Genomic DNA, 15,962 nt, shown 5'->3' on the forward strand with positions numbered 1-15,962 from the left:
TCCAGATGCCGGTTTGCTGCAAATTATTCTAGTTTAAAAATTACTCATTTCTCTCGATCTTTTTCAAATGTCAACACATTCACTTCAAAAGTAAAAAGCACACATTAAGCACAACCTCTTTCCTATCAGTACGCTCCCACTACAGCTGCCCTCTCTGGGTGATTGAATGTTATAATTACATTGCAATTACATGTATACTACACGCAAAAGGACAAAGAAAACTAAACCATTTAATACACGTTGAAAATGACAAAATCACAAAGTACACGATATAAAACTATTATTTGCTATTTCAGTATCAAATCAGAATAAAGGAAGCAAGTTTCCCCTTCCCGGGGCTACTATTGTCTCGAGATTAAAAGTAGGCACTTGGAACGAGGTTGCATTAAAAGATCTGTGTACAAAAAACACGCATTTTACTCTATGCTAATTCTCGTCATTGTGACGGCAGTGTAAACAACACCTACTGTATTGTATTGTAACATCCAAAGAAAACGGTCTCATTTAGGGGAATTATTATTTTAAATGAAAAAAAAAACCTGCGACCAATTTCATGGTTCTGCTATACTTTGAATTCCGTGCTTATACGATCACCGTTCTGTGCTGTTATCACCAGCAACATACAGAGAGGTAAAACCAAGAATAAAATAGTTTCGCCAACAGTATAAGCAGAGGCATGAAATGGAGCCCTGGTCGAATCGCCATATCGCTAAGCGATGTCCAGTATGTTTCGGGGTGACATTTTGGGGCTCCGGATGGCGGGATCATGTTGATAATGCTATTCAAGGGAACAGGTTCCAAACTTTGACTTTAGCAGAGTTTTGAGTTAGTTAGGGTTAATTGTGTATCATTGTTATACAACTGAAGGGAATGGATACTTTGTTTGACTTCACAGTTGTTTTGAGTTATCAAAATTTTGACTTATCGAGATTTCACTGTAGGTGGCTTTGGCCAATCAACGTGTTGCAATCATGCAATCCAGTTAGTATAGGGGTGCAGGCCAGTAAATAGGCTAGAAATTGCCTACGCCGGTCAAATCACGATTTGCATGCCCTCAAATTCTCCGGCAGTAGAGCATTTTGGCGCCATGAACTGCAGGGTTTGTAAAAAAAGAAGCCGTGCAGAGGACTGCGAGCTCGTATAAAATGTGACATTTGGATGAAATTTGTCCCTCTATTTTGCAATTGAGCGTATTAAAGCATCCTTTTTTCAAATTGGCGATGGGCTTCAGGACTACTTTCAGGGGTGCTCATCTTTTAGATGGAATTTACTCCCAAAAAGCATCGGAAAAAAAATGAACATGAAATGTGATGAAAATAAGCTTTAATTGAATGTGTGTCTCAAACACCTTGGAGAGTTGGCAGTGTTTTTGATAATTTGTGTAAGTGCGTTTTATTATCACTGAGGTCTATTTACTGGTCTGCAAGCACAGAGATCGGTGGCCGTTACGCCACGTAGCTCAATGACTAGTACTTTTGGTAGGCGGGGTTATCGCCAGGAAGGGGTGGTTGTTGTGCTTGCTGGTTTACGTAGTTAGGCGGCGGTACAGACTGGGTGGATGGAGGGTAGTAATAGCCAGGTGCCGCTGGCTGCGGAACGGTCACTGATCCTGGCTGCTGAGGCACACTGATAGCTGGAAAACAATATTTAAATGGAAAATTGTTACATTGGGAAATTTTAAAAATGGGTAAAATCTTGTCTGTAACCTCTCATGATATAGGACTTACTGTGCATGGTGACCGGATGATGGGTAGGCGTAGCCGCAGCCTTAACGCAGCACACACAGCACACGATGATGCTCACAATCACGGCCACAATGAAGACCAAGGATCCAACGCCTATGCCAATAATAGCACCCACGCTGTCGATTAAATCAGATTGCAACCGGTCAAAAAACAAGGAGTATCGTGAAAAGATCATTGGTTAAAACAATGGAAATATCAAATAAAGGATGATTATTAATTTGTTTGTACTCGTAGATTAAAAATGTGGGTTTTTTTTTCTTTTGTAGAAGGGCCGATACAAGTAAAAGCTTTTGGGAAATTTCAATAGCTTTTTATTTTACTGTCGTCATAACTTTCAGGAGTGCATTGGTTGAGCCGACAAGAATAGGTAAGGACCTACCTACTTACCTTAGACCAAAATATTCATCATATCCGAAATAGTCTTTAAACGTGCAGCATCTCTCGTAACTCTCTCCAGAGTCACAACAGTAAGTCTGTTCCGAAGTATCGATCCAGCTTCGAGGACAGTCAAAACCATTCAGTACCAAAAAGCCATTGTAGTACACATCTGGACAATCTAACAATCCAGCATCGGCTCCTGATGACGGTAGAAAGAAAACCAATGTTTTTAGCAGATCCAACCACCGAATGCGTATCAGAGGAGAGGGGGAAAGGATGAGAAGTCCCCAAAACGCTATAGTTCCACCAATTACATCGCATGGGGTTAGGGTTAGGGTTGGTGGTCCGCGGACCTTTTACATGTTCTACCTATTTACAACTTGATATCAGATGACATTTGACCGTGGTATGTGACCTTTGACTTCATTATCATATGCAGGTTCCCATGTTGCATCTATGATTCAAGTTTGGTTGCAATTGGACTTAAATTTTGAAATGAGACAAATTTGACGAAACTTTAACCAAAATACCACATACAGACTACTTTACATACACACATACATACATAGTAATTGCATAGTCTCTTTCCTGAACAAAGTGCAGGCGAGACAAAAGGTCAAATTGTGAGCATTTTCAAACAACGACCTCAAATCTCCCCTAGATGACCTTTGGCCTCCAATTCTGGAAGACGTGTGGTGAACCCCCACCTAAGGAACACTCCATCCAAGTGACGTTAAAATCCATCAAATTTTGAAGACAAGGAAACATTTGAAGCATATTTGAACAATGACCTCTAACGACCCGTAGATGACCTTTGACCTCAGTAATCCGATGAAGAATTTTGTCTTCCCACCTGGTACCCAAGGGTTACCGTGCATCCAAGTTCCATCAAAATCCATGAAAGCATGAGAAGTTATTTTTTTCTCTCAAAAACTTAACCCAAACTTCTGTGAATTGCATCATAATTGACCTCATTTGACCTTTGACCTATGACCTTTAACCTGAAATATATTTCACACTATCTTTGGTACTCAATTACCCTCGTGTCCAAGTTTCATGGAATTCAGGCGAATACTTGGGTAATGAGAGTAATTTCAAAAACATAAACTTTAACACACGGACGAACGGACGCCGGACGCTGGTCATACGGACACCGGACATTTCAGGACTCCCGAAACATTCGTTTGGGCGCGGCGACACAAAAACGGAAAACGCAAAACACCAGATTGTATTTCTGCAAATTAATGGGACGCCATTTTGGGGCGGACGTTGGCATTCGAACATGAACAAGTAACCCATCCCCTTTAAAAAAAAAGAAGGTAAAACAGCAAAGAAAGGGAGGGGGAGAAATGAAGGCCCGGATTCAATATTACCTATTGCTGCTCATAATCAGTAGAAACTGCAGGAAACAGGATGAAAACGCGTCTTTGTACATTGCACATAATACATGCACATGTGTTTTGAGCGCCCTATAGTATCTCGCCCTACCAGTCCCCCCCCCCCCCCCCAACCACCACCGCCTCTCCATTTTAATTTTGGTGAAAAAAAACGTCGAAAATAATCAAAAGAGAGAAAACAATTGCCGAAAAAATTCTCTTCAACCATTCTGCTGAAGAGTATGTGGTAATGAATACCAGTGCACAATACCCTTCCCAGTATGGGAACCAATCAAAACTACACTACGAAGTATACGGCCTAGCATGCAATAACGCAGATGGCTATGCATGAAGTCCAAGTTGACAAAGGTCAAGTGTAACGACACATTCGGTTAAGAAAACAATGGCGTGTGATAAAATCACATGACGTGTGACGCACATAGATAGGCGCTGATTGGTCAGAATGATATGGAGCCATTATAGTTATGTTTTCTAGGTGTGGAACAGACGTTGCACTGACAATATGGCGGCTTTAGAAATCAATCAACGAAACAATTAAGGTTTGCTGATCGTGAGTACATTGCTAAAATATTAGCGGAGCTTCTTTGCATTAAAATAGACAAAAGGGAAGAAACAAACCTTTTGGTATTAAACCGACTGCTCAATGTCAAAAAAAAAACGCCAGCAAAAATGGACTTAGGAGTATAATACCGGTACAATGCAAAAATCTGTACGCCCTTAACATGCCTCAAGATGACAGCGTCAAGACTTTAATTTACAACGAAAAATTGGATTGCTGTTTTGTTCACATTACCAGTCAATTTTGAAGGAGCAAATCATTTTTATTTTGTCATGACATTCACGGTTTGATATTTACTAAGTCGCCATGAAGTCCACCATTGCCGAATTTGCGTTTCAAAAAGGGTAATTTTAATTGATTGTTTCCCTAACCTATCACATTCAAATCAGCAAGTATAGACCTATAAGTACATTGTGTGATGTGTACTTACCGTGAATAAAACTGGCAGAAAAATAAGCCAGAAGCAAGATGACACAAATTCGGAAAGCCATTTTGATCACTCCTCTTCTGTTACGGAAAATAGACGGCTATACCAAGTTCACGTACATGGATGCAAAACTAATACGTCTATTCCAAAGTTCAAATGCACAGCCTATCACGGTTGCTTGTTGGGTCACGTGGTTCAATGGTCATTAGAATATGAATATCGGATAAGGAATTACAATAACAATATAGGTTCAAAATACAGCCTGCATGTCAGAATAGACAAAAATAGCAAATGACGTATGCTAGTAATAATTAATAGCACGTCATTTGCTATTTTTGATAAGGCTTGAATGAAGTCTAATAAAACCAAGCAAGATTTGTGAGGCTGGTCGATCATTGCACACAAAATCCTATTCAATCGATACAGAGTGGCTAGTCACTGGAAGTCTTTTTATGCATCATGTCTACACAATGGCCTGAATTTACGTCACGGTAAATCCTGTACGATAGCACTGCGCGGTGAGTCACCAGACTACAACCAGTCTAAGTCACAAGTGACGATCGGTCAGTCAATCGGGGAGTCGGGGAGTCGGGGAGTCGGGGAGTCGGGGAGTCAGTCAGTCAGTTAGTCAATCAGTCAATCAGTTAGTTACAAAGGTACAAAGAGGCACAATTGGCTGGCCCCTGGGACCATGCAGAAACAAAATAACAGATAGAGATTTAAAGATAACATAAGTGAATGCTTATTATGATACAAGAAATTGGCAAACGCATCAGTGTGGTGGACGCAAAGAACGGGTAGGCCTATGTGGTTTATGGGTGTTTAGATTGAAAACCCCGAGATTTCCAACAATTAATATATTTTTAATATTGCTGGCCAGCTCTTGACGCAACACATGGGAAACGCCCCTTCCCTGACGTCACCCTCAATCGACCAATTGCCACGAAACATCCATTCCCTGTCATTTTTGTCCTGGTCACAATAAACTATCAATGTCAAAGTAGTGCTTACTCTCGTAGCTATGACAACGAGCTCAAATACACATTTTCCGCTCTCTGCCCTTTTAAAGGTTCTCAGTTATTCAGAAATTGATTTGATCTGGTAGCCACGGCAACAGGTAAACACGGCCCTTGCATTCGTCGATATATTTGAATTATTCACTAAAGTTCGCCGGCTATCTATACATTCTCAACCTATTCCCGCGCCTTTTAAGAAGCGCAGCGTGGTTCGGGAGGGAGCAGTTAATTTCAGCCAAACTCGACATCTTGATCAACACTTCCTGAAAGACAGTCAGATAAACTGAAGCCTGGGCTAAATTGTTGGTTTGCGTGAATCTGAAAATTAGCCCATCACTGTTTGGGGCCAAATCGCAACGTTTAGCCTGTGAGGTTTTCGGTGTTCCAATTAGCGATTTTGTTAGTAATAAGTTGAAAGTCTACAGCAACTGGTATACAACATCATACATGTATACTAAAGCTAGAAAAGTTGAGTTTTTACTGAACGGTACTGAACAAGAATTAGTAACCTTGGCGACTGACGATGAAGAACTGTAAACTCATCTCCGTCGTAACCCTTCTGTTCATGGGGTTAAGCTTGAAGACCAGTGACACCTACTGCCCGTGTCATCCACCATGGGTTGCCTTCAATCAGGAGTGCTACCTCATCGTGATGCAGAAGATGTCTTACCAAGATGCTGAGGAGCACTGCTTGACTTACTCCAGGGCCCTCAGGGAATGTCATCTTGCCTCCGTGGCTAACGATGAGGAGTATGATTTCATCCTAGGTCTTGCAGTGGCCGCATCGGTGGATACCTCTGGTCTCTGGCTCGGTCTGAATGACAGATTGAATGCGCTGGACTTCGTCTGGACCGACGGGTCTACTTCATCCTACCGTCGATGGAACGCCCCCAATCAGCCGGATAACAACAACAACTGCGGGAGAACCAGCGCGAACCACGACTACAAGATGAGTGATGCGACGTGTTCAACAAAGCTCGCGTCGGTGTGTAAAGTGAGGCAACGGAATGTGTAAACTCCATACGCCGTGTCTTTTGCGTTTCTTGAAAGAAAGACAAATCAAGCCAACTCGAAATAATTGTGAAACTGTTAAGACATTAGCCAATGTGCACGTAGCAGTACGAAAAGATAGATTATTTTCTTTGAATGCGTTTTGTTAGTTTCCAAAAACGCAACTCAATATCCGAAGAAGAATGTTCCGAACCTAACCTGTTGAAGTTTCAGCTTAGCGGATTTTATATTCTTCAGCAAGACGTTGTTGTTGTAGATACTAGACTTGGCCCAAGTCTGGGTTGCGCTCTATAGGCCTACATCTGTGCCTGCGGACATATCTGTGCATGTATGCCTCATGCCTTGAATCCAGACCAACATGTTAAAAACGTACATGTACATGTCATTTTCATGTGAGTTGCTAACTTTTTGAAATCACATGTATGCACATGTTCTGCACATACACTTACATGTACACCCACACGCGTGCTATACATGTACGTTTGTTCATTGTGTAAATCGAGGACTTTCTATTGTTCCTCGAATCTGAGTATTGTGGATTTTGCATGAATCTTAAGAACTTTGATATTACTCTACGTACTAATTAATGTAGTATCGTGTGGATTTAATCGCTTTCATGACGTGAATAATATGCAGGCCGATCAAATGTGTTTCGGATATTCGTTGAAGTGACTATAAGCCTTTTCGCCTTTATGAGCCTCACTGAATGGCAATTTGGGGACATCACAATAATGACCCTCACTTGATCAAAAATGTAGGCCCTATATTTATAAAGCGCACATATCCACCAATATTTTGTGCTCAAGGCACTGCATCATTATTTCCCTGATCATTGGCCAATTCCCAATCTCGGCGCAAAAAGCAGCTAACATCAATCATAATAACCATTTCTACCCTAACAAGCACCAAATTTACTCCTGGGTAGGGATGAATGACAAAGTGCCTTGCCCAAGAGCACACGCACCATAACCCCCGGCTGGACTCGAACCCACAACCGGCAGAATTACCTGCAGACCACGAGTTTGTTGCTTCAGACTACGAGGCCTCGACCGGCACTCCTGATCGAATCTACTATTCGATCAAACGGAGAGAGCAGATGGTCGAGTCGCACGCACATGATCCCTTTGTTTGTTAACAGGAGACTGGTTTCAAATATTTATTAGAAGGCAGGTTGTTTGCTCATGGAATTTTATAGTATATCTTAACGATCGTCCACTCGGACATCGCAAACGGAGCATCATTGCATTTGACACATGGGGGCGCTGTTCAATGCAGACGGAAAAGTCCAAGGGTGCAGCCCAGGGCCAAGTTCGGGCAAGGACCATTAGTCGACTAGTGGTTGATTTGTGACGTACCTTACGCCTGCGCACTGATAGCAACGTGCGAACGTCTCTAGTCAAACGCTGGTCAAAATGTCATCGCAAAACTTCTGGATCCTGGCTCTCTGCTAGCGTTATGAATGCGCGCGGCTATTGGTTACCAGCGAAGCAACCAAGCCCAGTAGGCTGGTTCCAAATAGTCGACTAGCGTAGTCAACCACCGTCGACTAGACAGAGTTCGGGCAAACGTTAGTTAACCATTGGTCAACTATAGTCCTTGCGCGAACTTGGCCCCAGTAAGTAGACTCCTATAGGGTTGCAGACCAGTAAATAAATTTCCATATGACCCCAATGATAAATGCCCCCACTTCAGAATTTTGTAGGCCCCTAACTTCAAGAACTTCAGCTACATGACTCTTACACTTCAGAAACATTCAATCAGTTGATATGAAGCCAAAAGTTAAAGTATCCATTTCGTTTGCTTCTATAAGTGATTCATTGGTCTCCCATCCTATTGATTTCCATTCATGATTGTACATGGAGGCAAAGGCGAAGTCTTGTCTTTCAACTTGGTCACCAAGGCGTAGGCGGGGAGGGGGGGGGGGGGTGGGTAAGGTGGTATCCCCCACTTTTTAACGATTGCCCCTTTTTAACGAGTGCCCTTGTTTCACGATTCGTACTACAATGTAGTAGGTTTTGTTTTCATGAGTGCCCTTTTCGTGAACGTCGGCAATGTATCGCCATGAAAAAGCGCCACCTATGGTGCCCATGATCGTCCGCTTTGAACAGCACCCCCATAGGAAGATAGCGCCCCCCCCCCCCACCGCCCTCCCCCCCCCCCCCGCTTTTTCATAGTGCAGCACGGATGAGGCGAGTGCCCTTTTCACGTATCGATCCCCTCCCACACCCCCACCCCCACCCCTACCCCCCCCCCCCCAAAAAAATTACCTTAATTGCTACGCCACTGTCAACCGTTACAAATCAAATAAATTTCTTTTCATTTATGGCATTGAAAAAAATAACAAGCAAAGAGTGCAGACCAAAATCTTTGGCAGATCGTAACAACTTGATGAGGACCAACTATTGCAAGGTTCAGATTTAATTATTACAGATTCATTCCTAGAGTGAGGATAATTAGGTAGAGGGAGAAGTTTAGTGACCCGATCAGGAACCAGTTTCAAATCACGGCATGACAACACAGATATTTATTTTCACACATATTCACATTAGCAAAGTCAGCAAAGCAATATTCATGCAATATGCTGTGATCTCCAGATTATCTCGTATGGTTGACATTTATGTGGATGGGCGAACAGTTTCTTTCTGTCCGGATAACCAAAGTTAAACAATTGTTAAGAATTATGATACAGAGCGCGTGACACATACATGCTACAGAGCGCGTGAGACAGGTTTTTTTAATCCATGTCTATGACGCGCAACAGGTGAATGACCGAAGACCCGATATAGAAGGCGCCCGGTGATTGGTCCAAATCTAGAGGTCAGGAGGCGGTTGTCTTGCCTGATTAATCAGCGAATCTACTCACATTATCATAGAACATGGCTTTCGCCAAGGTCTATTATATACATAGACTAGGTAATCTTATGACTTCTGGGAGAAATTGCCATCCAAAAGGGATCACCCCTAAAAGTAGTCCTGAAGCCCAACAGAACAACAAAAAATGCATAGGCTCCATTGCAAAATGGAGCAATTTTAGGGCTCAGTTTCATCCAAAATATTTCACCGGAACACAAGCTCACAGCGCTGTCCACATGCGTCCAACCTTCTTTTTTCCAAACCCGCAAGTTCATGGCCCACAAAAGGCTCTAATCGTGAGAGCAGAAATTTTGAGAGCATGAAAATCATAATTTGGCCAAAGTAGGCAATTTTGGGCCTATTTACTGACCTGCACTCATGCAACATAATAGGTCACAGGAATATGCATGTTATGAGTTAGTTCAAATTTTGGGCGTCCAATTCGTTAGTCCTCTGGGCTTGCTCGCTAAGAATCCATTGCAAGATCCGAAACGTTTTCTCCTGTTCGTTTTCCCTTCTCCACGAATCCTTCAGAATCTGCACGGTGGGCGGAACCGGCTTCAAAGCGGAGGGGGTCTGAACCTTAGGAGGCACAATGTTGTTATTGACAGTGTTGGGGTACAGGGTATGGGTTGGCTGTTCGGGTCCCGGGCTTACCGACTCCGTAGGTGGAGGGTCGACGCGAACTGTCTTCAAGACGACTCCACCCACTAAAGGAGGCGAGACCATCTCACTCTTGTTGCTGTCATCGTTGTACACGAAGGAGAAGGTCTTGTGGGTGGCTGCTGTTTCCCAAGTCGCCCCAGTTGGAGCACGTGTACCTCTCTTAACTCGGCGGCCATCGGTCTTAGGTTTATCGATTGTGATTCGGTCTTCATCCCTCCATGGAACAGGAGCGTCTATAGCCGCAGTCTGCAGGGTACCAGTTGGGGGAACTGGTTGAATATTTGCTATACACTCCGTCGATTTGGATAATATTCCGTTGCTATGCCAACCGACATGTTTCCAGTTCAAGCTACCGGCAATAGGCGTAGGTGGTCTGTTGTTTGGCCTTAAACTAGTGTCCATACCTTGAGTGCAGTTGCTTGCGCCAATATGTACAGAGTGACCGCTAGCTAAACAGTTGGGTGGCGGGAGGGAGAACCGTCTGCCCCGGTGGATGTATCGCTGAGCCCGCCTCGACGCCTCGTCGTTGTTTCCTGTCAACCCGGTCGAGTTGGTCAAACTCTCGCCGCGTGGATGAAACTCCTCGTCTACCGGTGAAGTGTTTCCTCCAGAGGCACGGCTTTTATTTGGGGATTCCCCTTCGTGGAGACTTTCGTTGAGCAGTTTCATTCGTCCGTCCAAAAGACTTGAATGGTGGGGCAGAGAATATCGCCTCCCAAGTCGTTTGTAATACTCCAACCGACTGGTAAAAGTTTGACTTTCATCTGGCTCAGCCACCGGTAATTTAGTCCGTGTTTTGTCCGTTGAAGCCCTGGATTGGCGCAGATCGTATTCGCCGTCGTGTTTCTCTGGATGAACGACAAGGCTGCTTTGATGGGTTCTGTTCCTTGGAGAGTTTGCCAGAGGAAGGGAATATCGCCTGCCTCGATGACGATACATCTCCGTTCTCCTCAAGACTGACTCGTCGACGTCTGCATCACGTACTGTTAAGTTATCCAGTGTGGGCACAAGTGAGTCCAATCCTTTCTGATTAAAACTGACCTGTCCATGCTTCTCTGGTGACAATTCCCAGTCTGTTTGAAGTTGTTCAGCCATGGCCTGACGCGGTCCAATCAACCACTGGCCGTGGCTTCGGATGTCAGCCTCCGATGCCGACAGTCGTCGGGGTAAGTTGATCGCTGAAGCCGCGGCTCCCCGATCCCCCGTCAACACGGTCACTGGTTTGGGTTGTATCGGTGGTAGATGGATAGACGACGCAGTCACCGAGGCGTCTGAGTTAGAAGTGTGAGACCAGTTTGCGCTGAGAGGAGGTGATGCAGACAACTGTGAACTCCAGGAGTTGTCTTGGAATCGTTCCTCTCCAGTGTCCTCCATCTCAGAATCGGCCAGTTCACTCCAACTCTCCATTGTATACACCTGGTGTTCTCCAGTTCCCGTTGCCGTACTGACTTCAAAACCCTTATACGTGCCTAACGTGTGGTCCTTCGGTCTATTGTGATGTACGCGGTGTAAGGTAACATCAGTGCGGCGTTTGATTTCTTAGTATTCGTGTCAATCAAAACTCGGTCGTGGATCAGTAAACTTATAACCGTAACAGCCTCACACCACAAAACTTAGTCAAGCCTCACATCCGTCTAGTCTTGATACTAGACTTGTTCTCATCAGAACCACAAGGAGTGTACTGTTTATATACTCTGGTATATAAATTCTCCTGTTACATAAAAGACAGTTACTCGAACTGACCAATGCACAAGTCTATTCCAGGAACACGTTTCCAAACTCACTGGACCACGAGATCGATTATGCGATTAAGACGCTTTCAAACGGTCAGTGACTCCACTCAATGCTAATCAAGGGCGAAAAACAGAAACCTTTCTAATTTAACCTCCCTTTGCTTTGCCCATTATACCGTTTCTGGGTCGTTATATAAAAGCTTAGAATACGGCGTCGTGTTGACTATATTCCGCCGCACTCGATTGAGTCCAGTTAGCATGGGACTAAATCCCCCTTGCAACTATAAAAGGACCCATTCGGTCGGTCTCAATGTAAATGCAAACGGTCAAAAACGAGTAAATGCTCCGCATTGTTGTTTGTCTGACTTTTTACGGAGCTTACAACACGTTCCACGTTGTTTATGCTTTACCCCCCTCTAACCCCCTTCTATGGCCCGATGTGCCCCCATTGAGTCCTCTGTAGTGTAAGGAACCTTGCTGTGTCTTTGTTGTCAATCCCCGGTCCTATCTCAACGGACAAGGCCCACAAGTTGACTTAATGACTGCTCTGCATGGAATTTTGTGTCATCTTAGAAATTCAATTGAATTATTTATCATGGATTTGGAAGCATGAAGCAAAGCATGACTTCTAATGTTTCATTAGTCATACACAAGGCAGTTTGGACTATTGTATGTCTCTTGGATAAACGCCCCCCCCCCCGGCAAACTAATAACAGAAGATTAGTGGGATTGTGAAGGTGTCCTTCTTGCACGGTTGGTTGGTTTGATTGTGGATTATTGACTTTCTGAAACGTCAGAAAGGAGAAATAGGGCCGAGCACAAAACACCTTCAGTGTACGAGACAGAGAGAGGGACAAGCTTCGAAATTCCCAAAAGAATTACGGTTGAATAACGCCGTAAATATCCCAATCAGTTGGTGTGTAAACAATAGATGTTTGAGATATACGGTTGAAACAATATGCTATTATGACGAGTAGATCGCGCCACACTACGAACGTGCACATTTTATGCGACCCCGCGCGCCTACCAATCGGAGCTGCCTTCAGAAGCGGTGACGCCATTTAGAGCAGAAATTCGGCCAAAGCTGTTGATCGGCCAATAGCTGTCATGTGTTCTTCATACAATATCGAGTTAACGGAGACATGATAGAAGGCGCCCGCTGAATGGTCAGAATCTGGAGGTCAAGGCGCAGTGTTGTTGCATAATCTGCACACATATCGGGACTAAGGCTCTATTGGTGTCGGTTAAAATTGGGATACTACAAAAAGAAATTACCCAAAATAAATAGCATCATCTTTGTGTCCAATTTATTTTAAAATAACTAATTTGCTTAATCATTTTCTATTTATCTTACCAACGTTTACTACGGGGTTCGGTAATAACTTAGAGACGACGCGAAAGTTTGCAAGGGACTCGAACTCGCCGGGAAAGGTGACTCAGACTCGGACCCGGACCCGGACTCGGTGTTTGGTGACTCGAATACCAAGTTTGGAAAAGGGGGAAGCAAGCGTTCACAAAATAAGGTTCTTTTCATTACATTTGTATCAAAAAGGCAATCAAATAACACAGAATTCATTATTTGGGTCTATCTGAGCGTCAGCTCTATTTTCCATAATGTAGATTACATCAAAGCGCACATCTTTCATTTGTAATGAAACATTTAAAAAGTCAATCAAAACAATGACAATGCCAACATCTGTGAATGCGCTAATTTCGCTATTCACAAGTGTCCCCTGAACTACATTTGCCATGTAAACTAACAAAATATCCTTTGAAATATAAAAAGTTAGAGTAACTTCATTCACTGACAAGAATATGTTCGAATGGGTCATAAAAACAAAATGTCATAAATTTTGAAAGCAAAATACGTCAGTATATTTCATTGAATGCTGAGTCTGAAAAATATTAATTATTATTCTTTCTCGAATTCTTAATTTCGTTCTGACTTTTTCAATTAGATTTTTGAGTCATGCAACTTATCACAAAAACTGTTTAGAATTAAGAAAATGAAAGATATACCACTTAGATTATGCTATGAATACAATATTTTCAAACTCAGGTAAGCAATGTATATTCAGTTCTTGAAACGTGTTTCCACTTCTGAAAACAGTAGCATTGGCGACCAATCCCGACTCTCAATATGTTGCACAAATATCGTAGCATCCAGTGAAAGTTTAAGTCGATGTGTCCGAGGTCTGTTACTGCACAAAATGCTGGGCAGTGTCGCAGTTGCTAATGTATTGTCACTTTTCAACTTCACACTCTCTTCACTAGAGGGCGTACATTCGTCCGACCACACGCACAGGCGCGGAGTTACGTCGCAAAGTGAGATAGGGCCCTATGTCCTTTTTCTTCGAGGTGTGCACATTTAAGAAAAAAACCATCTCCCTACAACTGCACACAGAGGCCTAAACCCCAAGACATCGAGAAAAAGACGAGACCTGTGAGTTGAAGAACGGTTATTTTGAGCGACTGAGGGCGCTATATGTTTAGACGCCATTTTGGGGGTACAATTAGCAATAGCACGTTCATTGAAACACTTTACAAGCGTGAATTCATCTGAAATTGAAGGGAATTTTTTCTTCTTTTTTGGCCCCTCCCAATATGGCGTCGTCGGCCCCAAATCACTCAAAAATATGGCCTAAACCTTTTTACTCTTGGTTGGCAAACTGCACATTTTGCCAACCACGGATTGCAAAACTATGGAAGGCCCAATACTGTAAAAACGAAGAAGAGTTATTGCAGATAGCCAAAATAGTATTTGATTGTTGGAAATACAACATTGCCAACAAAGCTACAACATAATTTCTAAATATGCCTGGCTACTATGTATTGAGGGCGTTATGGGACTGTTTTGGAAAAATATGTTTCCAAACACGGCTTCAATTTATGCGCTTGCGGCAGCCCAAAATGGCGCCAATGTTTACAAACAAAAGAAAGGTCTATAGCAATTCAAACGAGCAAATGTGCAGTTCGTCCTATCATGAAGAGAAAATGTTTGGGTTTATTTGTTCAGGTGGATTCGAGTCACTGAGTCGGCTTGTACATGATCTTACGGCTCTTCTGAATGCAAAGTGCTCGATATATGTGTTCACATGAAATGTCATTCCATTTGGTAGTCGATGGGTTCAGCTGAGCGCAGTCTTCGTTGCTGCCGCTGTTATTCGGTTCACCCCCGTACCAATTCTCGTAAGTTTCTCCCGTTAATTCCTGCCCATTGCAATGCCAGGTTCCTTCGACGTCCCTGTCATCGCAAGCCAGCCACACCCATGACTGCCCGGCGCTAAGTGCCAAGCTCGACACGAACTGGTTCTCGTCGTGTGATCGAGGAGCGGCCATCTTACCCCCCATGTCCTGGCAAGCTGCTAAACTGGCGTTGTAGGTGTTGCCGTCGGCAGTCAGGCGATAGCACGAGTCATTCCAATGCTGCCACATCGAAGGGCATCCATCAGCAATGATGGGACAGGGTCCCGAACTCCATGCCAATGCGACGGGTAAACTAACAACCACACAGCTGACAATCTCAAAAAACATCTTTGCAATGGATGACTGTACGACGACTGAAGAATGATTCCTGTGACAAGGCCTCAGCCAAGGACAGCCTTAAATACTAAACACGCATCGCACAAAAATATCTCACCGGCTCAAGATCAATTATTTGTTAATATATAATGATGTTTGATGTTCACCCTATTCAAACTGCTCGGCGCTGAAATATAGAAATATCAAATATTGCGTGAAACTCTAACAAAATGAACAATGACGGAGAAGTTTACACACCCTAGTCGATTGGGTCGATGTACATGTATTATAATACTATTTTTAGCCATCACATATAAATGAATTTGCTTCACAATTTTTATTAGTTGTTGAACCAGCTGTTGTTACCCAGTTGTTCCTTCAAGTGTAGTCATCAAACTATATATGAAAAAAAAATTAAATTACAAACAGAATATTCCTAGATGTTAAATTTCAGAGGGGCATTAAAACTTATGTTTAAAAAAAAATTGTATTCAATTCCCCTACATAACTACACACGCAGTGTAAAAAGACAATAAATAACAGTTATGAATTATAAATCGGTCTTCGAAGTTTATGTTAAGGTTCAGAATACTGGCACGGTAAGATTACACATTCCTGATGTGGGTCTTCTCTAGCAAACCGACAGTTGCAGAGA

The 15,962-nt window shown here is 43.1% G+C and overlaps 3 protein-coding genes across 3 annotated transcripts; 1 reads left to right on the forward strand and 2 right to left on the reverse strand.

The window, feature by feature from the left end:
* Window positions 1–840: 840 nt before the first annotated feature.
* LOC119740158 (protein shisa-5-like) lies at window positions 841–4,616 on the reverse strand. The gene is made up of 4 exons (XM_038215368.1): window positions 4,510–4,616; window positions 2,133–2,322; window positions 1,728–1,861; window positions 841–1,633 (listed from the first exon to the last, which is right to left on the reverse strand). The coding sequence occupies exons 1-4, from the start codon at window positions 4,568–4,570 to the stop codon at window positions 1,467–1,469; spliced, it is 552 nt and encodes a 183-aa protein (XP_038071296.1). The 5' UTR covers window positions 4,571–4,616; the 3' UTR covers window positions 841–1,466.
* A 1,429-nt stretch (window positions 4,617–6,045) lies between these two features.
* Window positions 6,046–6,597, forward strand: LOC119740068 (alpha-N-acetylgalactosamine-specific lectin-like). The gene has a single exon (XM_038215270.1). The coding sequence runs from the start codon at window positions 6,046–6,048 to the stop codon at window positions 6,535–6,537; it is 492 nt and encodes a 163-aa protein (XP_038071198.1). The 3' UTR covers window positions 6,538–6,597.
* Window positions 6,598–14,742: 8,145 nt separating this feature from the next.
* LOC119739912 (lactose-binding lectin l-2-like) lies at window positions 14,743–15,326 on the reverse strand. Its single transcript, XM_038215047.1, has one exon. It carries the CDS (start codon window positions 15,317–15,319, stop codon window positions 14,813–14,815), a length of 507 nt encoding a protein of 168 aa, XP_038070975.1. The 5' UTR covers window positions 15,320–15,326; the 3' UTR covers window positions 14,743–14,812.
* Between the last annotated feature and the right edge of the window lie 636 nt (window positions 15,327–15,962).

The sequence above is a fragment of the Patiria miniata genome, unplaced genomic scaffold, assembly GCF_015706575.1.
Source record: "Patiria miniata isolate m_02_andy unplaced genomic scaffold, ASM1570657v1 HiC_scaffold_4, whole genome shotgun sequence".
In the NCBI taxonomy this organism is placed as follows: Eukaryota; Metazoa; Echinodermata; class Asteroidea; order Valvatida; family Asterinidae; genus Patiria; species Patiria miniata.

Bases quoted from the DNA above. Each gene is read 5' to 3' on its own strand.
- LOC119740158 (XM_038215368.1), bottom strand. From the start codon at position 4,570: ATGGCTTTCCGAATTTGTGTCATCTTGCTTCTGGCTTATTTTTCTGCC. The intron at 2,323-4,509 runs GTAAGTACACAT...TACCGTCATCAG, and splicing joins TTCTGCCAGTTTTATTCACG to GAGCCGATGCTGGATTGTTA. The intron at 1,634-1,727 runs GTAAGTCCTATA...ATTGTTTTCCAG, and splicing joins TCATCCGGTCACCATGCACA to CTATCAGTGTGCCTCAGCAG.
- LOC119739912 (XM_038215047.1), bottom strand. From the start codon at position 15,319: ATGTTTTTTGAGATTGTCAGCTGTGTGGTTGTTAGTTTACCCGTCGCA.
- LOC119740068 (XM_038215270.1), top strand. From the start codon at position 6,046: ATGAAGAACTGTAAACTCATCTCCGTCGTAACCCTTCTGTTCATGGGG.